Below are 12,778 nucleotides of genomic sequence, written 5' to 3'. Positions count from 1 at the left end.
TGACTCACTATCGTGTAGGCCTATACATGTACATGTAGATAACAAGAGTGTCGCTAAGGCGAGCACATAATACGCATGCCTGTAAGTGTAAGTGTAACATGGAAAATGGAGTTAATGGACAAGCAAGAAAAGTGGAAGGTGGCGACTTCACCTTTGACCTTCTGACCTCAAAATCAATAGAATTGCTGAGATCTACATGTACATGTATGCTAGTATCAAACACACCAAATTATATGAGCCGAGGTTTAGTTCAATTATTAAAGTTATCGTGTTAACAAGGACTTCAGAAGGGTAAGATGAAAACATGTCACTGTGATCTTGATCTTTTGGCCTCAAAATCAATAGGCTTTCTGGGATCCATGGATGCTAGTATCATACACACCAAATTATACATGTATGAGCCTATGTTAAGTTAAACTTAAGTCATCGTGTTTACAAGGACTGCAGAAAGGAAAGATGAAAACACTTTACTGTGAACTTGACCTTTTGACCTCAAAATCAATAGGCTTCATGGGATCCATGCTAGTATCATACAAACCAAATCATATGAGCCTAGGTTTAGTTACCGGTAAACTGACTTTATCGCATTTACAAGGACTGCAGAAAGGTTAGATGAAAGCATGCCACTGTGACCTTGACCTTTGACCTTTTGACCTCAAAATCGATAGGATCACGTTTACAAGGAAAAGTTAATGGACGGACAGACAGACAGACACCTAGCGTGATACCATAATACATCCCATCTAGCCCGCATATCAAAATTCCATAACTTCATTATTTCTTCACAGATTTTGATGAAATTTTCTGCATGTTACTTGGTGAATTTTACTCTATTTTATAGGTTGTCTGTTTATGACAGATCACCTCTTAATTTTGTCTGAATTTTCTTTATTTTTATTTTATCTTTTATTTTTATCCTTTAAATGTGAATATACCAATTTTTAAGGCATTTCCAGCTATTTTTAGATCAATGTCAAAATATAAATATATGACTTTATGTATTATTTGTAGCTTAAAATTGAACAAGAAAGGAACATGATTTGCAATTATCAGCTAAAAGTCACAATTAGTATTGAAATGAGACAAAAGTGAAAGTCAGTGTAAATAACCTATAATGGGATATTGGCAGATTATTGATTTTGTGTGTGAATTTCAGCTGTATTTTCAAGGTTGATTGTCATGTTAGAACAATTAATTAATACTATATCTTCCAAGTACTCATTATGGACTACCAATACTGCAAATATCCATATGATCAGGCATTCAGTCTGTGAGAAAATCAATTTTGAAAGGTCACATGTGTTGTGAATATGGTAATGTCAGGGCATTTATAGCTATTTTTAGATCAATGTCAAGGTCAAAAGATAACGATATGACTTAATGTATTATTTGGAGCGTAGAATAGAACCAGAAAGAGCATGATTTGCAATTATCACTTTAAGTCACCATTAGTATTGAAATGACACACAAGTGAAAGTGGGTGTAAACACATTTTAACGCCCTATCACGTAAAATTGACCCGATTTATTGTTTTTTATGATTTTCAGCTGTAGTTGTCAAGGTCATTGCCAATAATACAAACTACATGTATTTGTGATGCATATCCTTTTAGTACTAATTACAGACTACCATTACAGACAATACTAATGATTGCTCGCTTTTCATTTTTCATTTATCCCAATTTGAAATGTGCTGAAAACTTGTATCGTTTTACATTGATTTTGGGGTGTTTACGACCATTTTCGAATGCGTAAAACAGCTATTAAACATTTCGGTCACAAAAAAATTCAAGTACATGTATCCCATGAAAAAATAGGTAAATATCTATCAGTATACAGAAATTGGGGTCGACCAAAAGCTTCAGTCTCTGTATTTTGGTTGTTCCGCTGAACTACGTTGGCTCCTCTAGTAAAATGTCAGAAATTGTTGAATAAATCCCCAGAAATGACGGTTATTCCTGCCTAAACTTGGGGTTGCACCTGGATGAGACGAGGGGTGATTCATGACCCTGAACTTGGCAACTTTTAGAAAAAAATCAAAATTTGAGGGCGCCATACAAAAAATTGATGCACATGGTAGGGCCAATTTTTTGTAGGTCTGTTGAGCAAGTCTTAGTCTTGAAATATCCATGATATTGGGTTCCAAGCTAATTGACTTTGAAGTTATGAGCCTCCAAACATGCACCCAAAAACATTGACTTGGACGCTTAACACCATTTTTGGCGACCTTGTGCGCAATAAAGGCCGGTCAAATCCGTGCCTAGACCAAAAGCTTCGGTCTCTGTTATGTTGGTTGTTCAGCTGAACTCCGTTGGCTTCACTCACCAAATACAGAGACCGAAGTTCTAGCGCGATCTGTACAGGGGACTCAATCAATGGCCATATGTTTATGTATTAAGATCGGATAAAACGGGGAAGTGAATTTGCGCGACAGCTGAGGTAAGTCACTGTTTTTGTTCCTTTTAACTTGATTTTTCCCCGTTTTTTGGCAATTAATGCCAAGAGGTAATATTTATTTGCATTCCGGTCTCATTAATTTTCAAAATTTTTATTCATTAAAGACAAAAATTGAAGAGCCCCGACGGGGGATTTAGCATTGCAAGTCCCCTAATGGTGGCTGCACGATAGCTAACCCAGCTAACACGGGCGGGAGCCCAGGAGCTTACCGTGTAATTGACCATACTCACGGGACTAGCATGAAGTATGGTCAAAATAATTCTCCGAATAAATAGTTAAAATAGAAATTAAGCACTTACCACCATTATATGGATGAAGGTCTAACGAGTGACAGTTTCCTGACATCTGGGCACAAACTGGAACCTCAAAAAACCGAAAATTTATCTCCTTCTACCCCAGTCTCGATCGGCCATTTTGTTACGATTCATCACAAAAATGGCCGATCGAGACGGGGTAGGAGAGAACTTTTCGTTTTTTTGAGGTTCCAATTTGTGCTCAGATGTCAGGAAACTGCCACTCGTTAGACCTTCATCCATCGTGTTAAGTGCTTATTTTCTATTTTAACTATTTAATCAGATAATTATTTTGACCATACTTCATGCTAGTCCCGTGAGTATGGTCAATTACACGGTAAGCTCCTGGACTCCCTGGGTTACACGATAGCGAGCTGTCTGTGTACGAGGAGAAATAAAAAAAAAAATGTTAAAAAACTCCTCCAAACAGACGGCTGCCGGCTGTACGGACCATGTTAAGACAATAAAGTTATTCAAATTTACATAAAATTAAAACACTGCTTCATCAAACTTGGCTCCAGCAGTCAATCAAAAATAGCTAATTTTATTTTAACTTGATTGTTTGGCCATGCATTGCTTGCTAAGTAAGGGTGGCTGTAACTTAGCAAACTGTACGAACTCATTTTGAAATTGTCACCAAAACTGGCATTTATATTTATCAGAAAACAAGATTTTCCTTGTTCATTGAATGACTGGTCTACGTTACATACGTACAGTTAGTATAGTGAGTGATTGTATTACCGACCGGCCTTGTATTACCGAACGCGCTCATCATATGCGTCAGAAAATAATGAAATACGCTCAAAACTTTGCAACATCCTTTCAAAGTGAACTTGAATAGAAAAATGATCAAAAATGATCAAAAACATAATTTTGAAGTCTTTATATCATCAAAACAATAAAATACGGTCAAAATAGCTCATCAGTGACTTTGTTGTTTTCCCAACTTTTCCCATAGAAAACACACGTTCGGTAATACGATACCTTTTTCAAGTGACCAAAATATTTCACTTGCGAAGAGAGGTCCGATTGGAAGCTGATGTCGTAAAAATGAAAAACAATTTCGGCAAAATTTTTACATATTTATATATTACTAAATAGGTTCATTATTGCAGATTATATATATTGTAGGTATTTGTGTATTTATGGTGAAAGTTTGGTGAATTTTATTGGAATAATGTGTTTGATATGATCAAATTCATGAAAAGTGTTCGGTAATACGACCCACTACCATATAGGCCTAACCGTACAACAACGTTAGTCTACTCACGATAGTCACATTTCAAGAAAGATAAAAATTCATTTAAGGTAAAATTTCATATTTTATCTGAGATAAAAAAATATCTCTGAATATCTATTCATTTTGAAAGATAAGATGACATATTTTAAAGATAAATGACCTCATATTACTAACGCCCCAAGGCACGACACCTCATCGATCGGCGATGAGTGAGTGACCCTGCACCGGCGGCGCAGGCGAGAGGATACACAGTGTGTTCGACTAGTGGGTGGGGTCGCTTCAACTGAACGAAACGAAAAAATAAACACCTTAAAATAAACACATTTTTCGATTAATAGAAACATCCTAAAATGGGGTTAATTCGGATACACGTATGTAGTCATGTGTGAAATTCATCTGGCTTATATCTCATTTTATTCATACCGATTATAATATGAAAAAAATGTGTCATTTACAGGGGTGTCATTGGACGAAACGATCATCACAAATTGACAAAAGTCTCCGTACCGGTCATTTCACTGTTTACTTACCCTTTTCAACGACCCTAAACGATCTCTCATTCTGAAAGTAAAACTTCTCTGAATAAATCCAATCGTCTACGTAAGTATTCCTGAATTGAGACAAAATATCGCTGCGGTGCGTGTAAATCCAAATAATCCAAGAAGAAGAAAAATCTTAGTTCGTTGAATTGAGTCCATTCATTGACTTACGTGCAAAGTCAATGTAAGTAAGATTACACGCAAGTCAATGAAATTTTGCTGAAGCACAATTGATCGCTGACCATACGCATTGTATATTATCGCGAAGACGATCCCGGGATAAGCGAACAGAGTTCGGGCTACTTTACTGCATTGCCGTTTTAGAGATTATCCTCAGATTTTTATCTTCACGTTGAACTCGCCATATACAATAGAGTCACTCTCTGGAACTCCCAGTTTCCAAGCACATAACGTCACAGCTAAAATGAAAATTATATAATTACAAATCTTGTATTCAAAGTATTGTTTAAAAGACTTTGAATAAGAAAAAGAAGAAGAAGAGAAGGAGGAGGAGGGGGAGGAGGACTCAAAGAAGAAAGAGGAGGAAGAAGAAAAATAAACCTAATTTCATATAATGAAATACATTATTAATCATTAATGTATATAATTATAGGATGATCCCCTATTAAGCCCTACTCATCCTTTTCATGATTTACTAAACAGTCATGATTAAGGGTATGCAGGTCTAAAGTTTATATTTATCATATTTATTTTTTTATTATTTTTCTTAAACAAGTGCACACCTAGTTACCAGAGCATTGTAGATTAAATGCCTTGCTCACGGGCATGAGGTGCCGCGGCCGGGGATCGAACCCCGGATTTTCCATGTATAGCCAGGCGCCTTAGACCACTCGGCCACGGCACCTCCACATTTATATACCTATGATCCTGTTCACGATTACAAAAAAGTGCTTGGAATTTCCATTATTTTGGTAGAAATGTCAAACATTTTCAGCTCGCGCTTAGCGCTCGCATTATAAATGTAGGAAGATCCCCAATTACTAATCCTTTTCATGATTTACAAAACATGAAGAGAGTGTCCCGTTTTTAGGTCTAAATCTCGAATTTTGCCGCTCGCACTCCATCAATTTTCTATTGTTTAGTTATACCTATCCTGTTCACGATTACAAAAAGTGCTTGGAATTTCCATCATTTTGGTAGAAATGATTTTCAGCTCGCGCTTTGTGCTTGCATTATTAATTTAGGAAGATCCCAAATTACTAATCCTTTTCATGATATACAAAACATGAAGAGAGTGTCCTGTTTTTAGGTCTAAATCTCGAATTTTACCGCTCGCGCTCCATCAATTTTCTATTGTTTAGTTATATACCTATCCTGTTCACGATTACAAAAAGTGTTTGGAATTTCCATTCTTTCGGTAGAAATGTAAGAAAATGTTCAGCTCGCGCTTTGCGCTCCCATTATTTGATTGTTGAAATATGTAACGTCTTCATGTCTAACTGCAAGCAGTGCTTAACGGGCCATTTTTCGATCAGAGTAAAAAGAACATTACACATTTCTGTTCAGAATCACAAATATTGCCCAGAATCTTGTAAAAAAATACATGAAGTTTCAAAAGGAAAAAAATTAACTCGCGCTTCGCGCTCTTTGAATAAGGATTATGAGATTATAAAATATTTATGTTGATTTAAAAGAATAAAGCTAAGAAGTGACTATTAGGATTACCCCTTCAAAGAATAAAAATCAACTTCAAACGGCCGAATTAGGGGAAATATGGCTGAAAACATATTCTGCCCCCCCCCTATTGGCGAAGGCTGGATCCACCCCTGTTCTTGCATGCCATATCATGTTCATATAACGATATTTTTGTAGGCCTATTGGTCTATGTGTAGATAAAAGTAGGGCGGAGACACCACTGGGCAGCCATTTTCTTTTACCTCCTTTTTCGCAAAATGTACAACATAATTATGTTAAAGTATCAAAAGGCATATTTCAGTAAGCAAATATCAAAATTTTCTAACCCCCCAAAATAACATTATACCTGCGTTTATGACTGTCTATATAGATAAAATACTAGGAATGTGAACAATTTTTTTTTACAAAATGTCATCGAAATGGACGAGTCACCCTAGTTTTATGGAATTCCGAGCAGATGACCTATCACCAAGGTACTTTGCTACCTTTGGGTAGGTTGATATTACATCACCAACAAAACTTCTATCCAATCACAGGAAAGGGGAAGTTACGTGGTGGGCGGACTCGCACATGGGGCTGATTAGCCCCGCGCGCTCTCCCCATTTTGCCCCTTCAAAACTTTGACTCATTACTCTACTATGAATTTCTAAAAAAAATCGTAATAAAATCAAAGTGAAAAGAAAAGATTTGAAACAACGATTCATAATTTTAAAGGTCGATTTATTAATCGTAGTGTAGATAATTTACCTTATGAAGATACATAACAAAAGAAAGTGGTAATTTTATTGACCATGCGGTTTTCCACTGATAATTTCGTAACCATCCTATGGTATCAGGCATTCTATTCACAATAAGGATTTCTTGCAAACCGAGAGTTCGTTACTACCTCCATGATATTAGTAGTGCTGTTATTCAACAAAACAAAATTGATAAGTTATATTTTTTTTGGTGGAAACATCAAACATCACATAAGTAGTCATCTATAAACAGCACCCTCTATGGTAGAATACAATACAACCTAAATGAGTATTCCAATTTCCTATCAGGGACCACTGATGATCAGTGTCAGGGACGCATCCCACCGGGCCTGGCTTTGGCAGGCTGTCAAGCTTGGAATCCAACGACCGGCTCCAGCGATCTAACCTGGGGCCCGTTTCTCAACACCGTTATAAGTCTAAATTATATAAATGCTGACTTGAATAAAAAGAGAAAAATCAAATTAGATTATACAGTGCTGAAAATTTCATCAAAATCGGATGTAAAATAAGAAAGTTATTTTAAAGTTTCGCTTATTTTTCACGAAACAATGATATGCACAAATAGGTGAGTCAGTCGATGATGTCCATTATTCACTATTTATTTTGTTTTTTATTTTTTGAATTATAAAATATTTCATTTGACAATAAGGACCAACTTGAGTAAAATATATAGTATTAAACAATACTAATTCTACATGTTCAGGGAGGAATTAATCGTTGTATCACTTGACAATGAGGAGAAAATAATACAATACAAAATAAACAGTGAGTGGATGACGTCCTCATTTGCATACCAGCCAGGATGTGCATATAACTGTTTTGTGAAATTAAGCGAAAGTTTTAAATGTCATAACTTTCATATTTTACATCCGATTTTGATGAAATTTTCAGTGTTATGCTTGTTGGATTTTCCTCTTTTTATTCAAATCAACTTTATGTTGGGGTGGACTTGTCCTTTAACTAAATCGGAGATAGTGAGCTACTTGTCCGCTAACCGTTTCACGAATCCCTCTTTGCGTTAAGATCCGGGACAACAACCTAACTAAATATTTATGACACCTCTGAACTTGTCAAGTTCACCCTATAAAAATGTTGATTTTAATAAATAGAGAAAAATCAGACTAGCAGAACGCTGAAAATACCATCCAAATCGGATATATAATAAAAAAAGTTATGACATTTCAAAGTTTCGCAAAACATTGATGTGCACAACTCGGTGATATGCAAATGAGAGTTGATGATGTCCCTCACTACTTCTTTTGTTTTTTATTGTTTGAATTTATCAAGATTTCATTTTTTACAGATTTGACTTTAAGGATCAACTTGATTGAACCATATAGCAGTGAAACAATGTTAATTCCACATATGCAAGGAGGATTCAATATTTGTTTCACTTGACAATGAGGAAAAACTTAGAATATTTCATAAATGCAAAAGAAATAGTGAGTGGATGACATCATCAGTCTCCTCATTTGCATACCGACCATGATGTGCATATAACTGTTTTGTGAAATTAAGCAACTTTGAAATATCATACCTTTCTTACTTTACATCTGATTTTGATGAAATTCTTAGTGTCATGCTTGTCTGATTTTTCTCTATCGATTCCAATCAACATTTTCTGAGGTGAATATTTGCAAGATTAGGATTATATTCCATTGGTGCTAAAGACCGGATGAAATCGTAATTGCACTTGTCAAAAGGTGTGAAGAAGTTTAAAGTTATCATGGAACTTTACCAAGGTCTGGAATTACAAGAAGAAAATTGGACAACAGCTATTGACAACAATATGACTGTTGATTTACTAGGGCAACTCACAATCAACTAGTGGAAGCCATTTGCCAAACATTCAAAATGAATGATGAATATTGTCTATTCAATGGAATCATCTTGTATCTTCCTTCCATTGCAAATCCTTCTTCATAATATGCCTGACCCACAAAACTCATTCTTTCACACAATGCTTTACAATTCAAGCAATATTTAAAGACAGAATGATAAATCTTTGTCTTTGTCTCATTCACTTTTAGCCTAATTCACCCCCTCCCCCCTCTTTCCCATCCATTTTCTCCTCATCTTTCTTTGTAAGCGTTCACTAATTTGAACCATTTATACAAATTACAATCAATTAAAAAGAGTTACAAACTAAAATAGTATTTTAAGCTTTATTTTGCATTATCATGCTAAAAATAAATGTATCTCTTATGAAGCATAAATAAATCAATCTGAAATGTTGATATTCACATTATCAAATCATATACAATCTCCAAATATAAATGATATACATAAAACAATATAAAACTTGCAGTGCATCAATATAGCTTGAATCACTTCATATTGTTGCAGGGCTGTTCAAAACCTATCTCAAAACTTAAAAATATTAGAGCAGCTCAGAAAAAACAGTATTTTAGAAATGTGGCAAACTCATATTGGCTGAAAACAATTCCTGCAGAGAACTCTCAGTATGCAAATCAAATTTGCCACTTATGCCATAACCCTAAAATCAAGCTATCTATGAACTGTCCTAAAACTTTTGAAACTAGATACTAGTATAAGGTTTTGAGCCAACCCACGATACACAAAGTACAAGAAACGAACAAAGTAAACAAAAATGTGTAAAGATAGAATCTTCAAACTTTTACACACTACATTCTATTACATTTCAAGTGTAAGTTTCTTTCTCATAACTCACCCTTTCTCTCTTAATCAATCTTTAAAGCTTTGTTGATGTTTTTAAGTAAATGTCAAAATGATTAGACATTATGACATATTTTGAAGGGGTATGGAATAAACTGGGTTGTCATTATAATTTTTCTTTTAACTTTGGTAAGTTTGCTTAAGGGTTTGCTGCTTATCAATTAAAAGTGTAATTCAGAATATGCATTTTCAATGCTATATAAACTATACATCATGCCATGCCAGTAGTTTTTTTAGACAAGATCATAGGCGGATCCAAGGGGGCCCGCTATTGGTGGAGCAAAAAAAAAGGGGGAAGAGAAGGGAAGAGAAAAAAAGGGGAAACATAAGAGGAAGACGAGAGAATAAAACAAGAAGAGGGAAGACTAGGAAAATAAAAAAATCTTTCATGTGACTATATAATTTTTTTTGCTCGCGCTTTGCTCTCGCATTGCCTTTTAGGTGATTTACATATCTTGCTCAATGTGGAGCTCAAAATATCAAATTTTTAAGTCAATATACAAAACATATTTAAGCTTGGAAATTAAACTGTCATATTTTGTTTGATTTACAAATTGATTTTTAAAAACATGACTAGAGGGTCCCATTTTTAGGTGTAAAACACAAAATTTTCCGCTCGTGCTTTGCCCTCGCATCAATTGTTTAGTTACATACTTATCCTTTTCAACATTACAAAAAGTGCTTAGAATTTCCATTCTTCAGGTAGAAATGTCAAAATTTTCAGCTCGCATTTTGTGCATTAGATTGTTGAAATATGTAACATCTTCATGGCTAACTGCAAGCAGCAGTTAACAGATCCATTTTTGAACAGATCAAAATGTATATTAAAAATTTCTGCTCTGAGCTTGCAGTAATTATTTAGTTGGATACACACCTCTTTTAAGATCACAAACATTGCCCAGAAAGTTTAAATTTTAGGACAAAATAATGAAATAAAAAAAAGCTCATTTAAATCAAGTTTATGAGACTAGATTATATATTTATGTTGATTTATAAGAATGAAGCTTAGAAGTGACTATTAGGACTACACCTTCAAATCCCCCCTCCAAAAAAAATCAACTTTGAGCAGCCGATCGGGGAAAATGTGGCTGAAAAAAAATCTGCCCCCCCCCCTTTGGCGAAGGCTGGATCCGCCCCTGAAGATGTTTTAGATTTACGCATAACACGATAGATAATCATGTATTTATCTTTTGGACAAATACCAAAGCACCTAACTGGCAGCTTTGCTAACCCGGGGGGGGGGGGGGGGGGGGGGTAATAATATGCAGCACTAAGAAATATTTGTATTAGACACCATATAAATGTTGTTGCATATTATTATCAAAACAATTTCTGTAAAATGGAAATACAAGGTTGTGTCTCCAAGCTATACCACCCCATTTATATTAATACATGTGTCCTTGTAATATTACATAACTTGTCAATACAACGAATTGCCGTCAGCCTTGCTCATCACCTGTTAACCATTTCATGATTCTCTTGTATGTTCAACTTCCTACATTTGATATATTATCATTCAAAGTAAAAGAAAAGGGGGCATTATTGTAATATCATATGTTTAGCAACAATTATATATGCTACATGACTATCATATGGATATACCATTCATTACAGTGTGTTAGAATTAAATATACCATATGGCTTCTGAATTACAAAGAGATAAATAGGGCAATTATTTACAATTTAAAAAACAGATATGAGCAAGTGAATTTCTTTTTGGATACTCTGCAATAACTCTGGAAAACCTAAATAAATAAACTAGCATACTCATTTCCTTAAAAAATTCTGAAACGTCTTTCTTTATACTAATTGCTGGTAGTTATAACGCATGAATATTTTCACAAATATTTTGACACATTTCATTGTGATGACATGAAAACAAAGTTTTACACCAAAAATACCTCTTTTGTTTTGGTAATATATATCCAGCAACTTTGGATCAAATAAAGATATTAGACTCATGCTTATTTCATAACTACAAATGACTATTTTGACATATTGCTGATGCATATTCTTGCAATTCCATAATATCCTTAGGCAAAGAATTGTGTTTACATCAGAGAACAAGAGTGTCGCTAAGGCGAGCCCATAATACGCCCGTCTGTAACGCGGAAAATTTAGTAATTGGTCAAGCAAGAAAAGTGGAAGGTGGCGACTTCACCTTTGACCTTCTGACCTCAAAATCAATAGAATTCCTGGGATCCATGCTAGTATCCTACACACCATATATATGAGCTTAGGTTTAGTTAAACTGAAGTTATCGCGTTTACAAGGAAAAGTTAACGGACAGACACAGAGCATGATACCATAATACGTCCCATAGCATGGGCGTATACAAATGTTTACAACTGATACATTGAACTTGGTCAACTTGTATGTCCATATACAGAAACAAATAAACACTCGAGGCCCTGCCATATGAAACATTGAACAATACTGTATCATGTATGCTGTAACCACTAGACCACACGACCTCACCCAGTGGAAAACTCCCTTGAATATCTTGCTTACCATAGATGACCTTACCCAAAAGAAACTCTTCCCATCATAACTTTATTAAATGTAATCCTACTGGGGCAGTTGTCTTAGAATCCTAGATATCAACAGACAGAGCTTTTCTTTCTGCTGTTCAAGGAAAAAAAATGTGAATTAGCAGCTGTTGAATCGCCACCAGATAAAACTGATCAGAGGCAGACAGTTAAGTGACATGACCTTCAGAGAGCAGCATCTCCTTATTTTATGATGCTTGACACGTACAGACAGACAATGAGTTTTACTGCACTCTTTTCACATTATAAGAAATTACAAACAACATTTAACAGACATGCATTGCACTATTAATATGAAAGATGAGATAGACTTTGAGCAAAATTAAAGCTTATCAGCATTGCCACTGTCACTTACAAGTGAAATTCTAGAATTTGCATACTGTATTTGCTAGTATTTACTGAATGTTGGGTTCACATCAGTGTAAAAATCACATGAACCTGGACTTCTATGTTACAGGTGTACACTCTAATGCCACTGACTTGAAACAATGTTGATACACACAATAATCAAAAGGCTGAAATCTTAATGAAAAATAATAGAAAAAGGGGGAAAACCATCTATAAAAAAATCCTAAAACAATGATTCTTGC

The 12,778-nt window shown here is 35.0% G+C and overlaps 1 protein-coding gene across 3 annotated transcripts in view; it reads right to left on the bottom strand.

Moving 5' to 3' along the window:
• Positions 1–4,777, bottom strand: part of LOC121409225 (syntaxin-like) — a 74,311-nt gene extending 69,534 nt beyond the window's left edge. The window contains exon 1 of one of the 3 annotated variants that reach the window (XM_041601086.1): positions 4,520–4,777. In XM_041601086.1, coding sequence (XP_041457020.1) covers positions 4,520–4,549 — 30 coding nt within the window. In that variant the 5' untranslated portion in view covers positions 4,550–4,777. The remainder of the gene's footprint in view (positions 1–4,519) is intronic. The other 2 variants (XM_041601087.1, XM_041601085.1) reach the window with 2 other exon arrangements.
• Between the last annotated feature and the right edge of the window lie 8,001 nt (positions 4,778–12,778).

The sequence above is a fragment of the Lytechinus variegatus genome, chromosome 2, assembly GCF_018143015.1.
Source record: "Lytechinus variegatus isolate NC3 chromosome 2, Lvar_3.0, whole genome shotgun sequence".
In the NCBI taxonomy this organism is placed as follows: Eukaryota; Metazoa; Echinodermata; class Echinoidea; order Temnopleuroida; family Toxopneustidae; genus Lytechinus; species Lytechinus variegatus.
The sequence above is the reverse complement of the archived record's forward strand: the minus strand, read 5'-3'. Positions and strand labels throughout refer to the sequence as shown.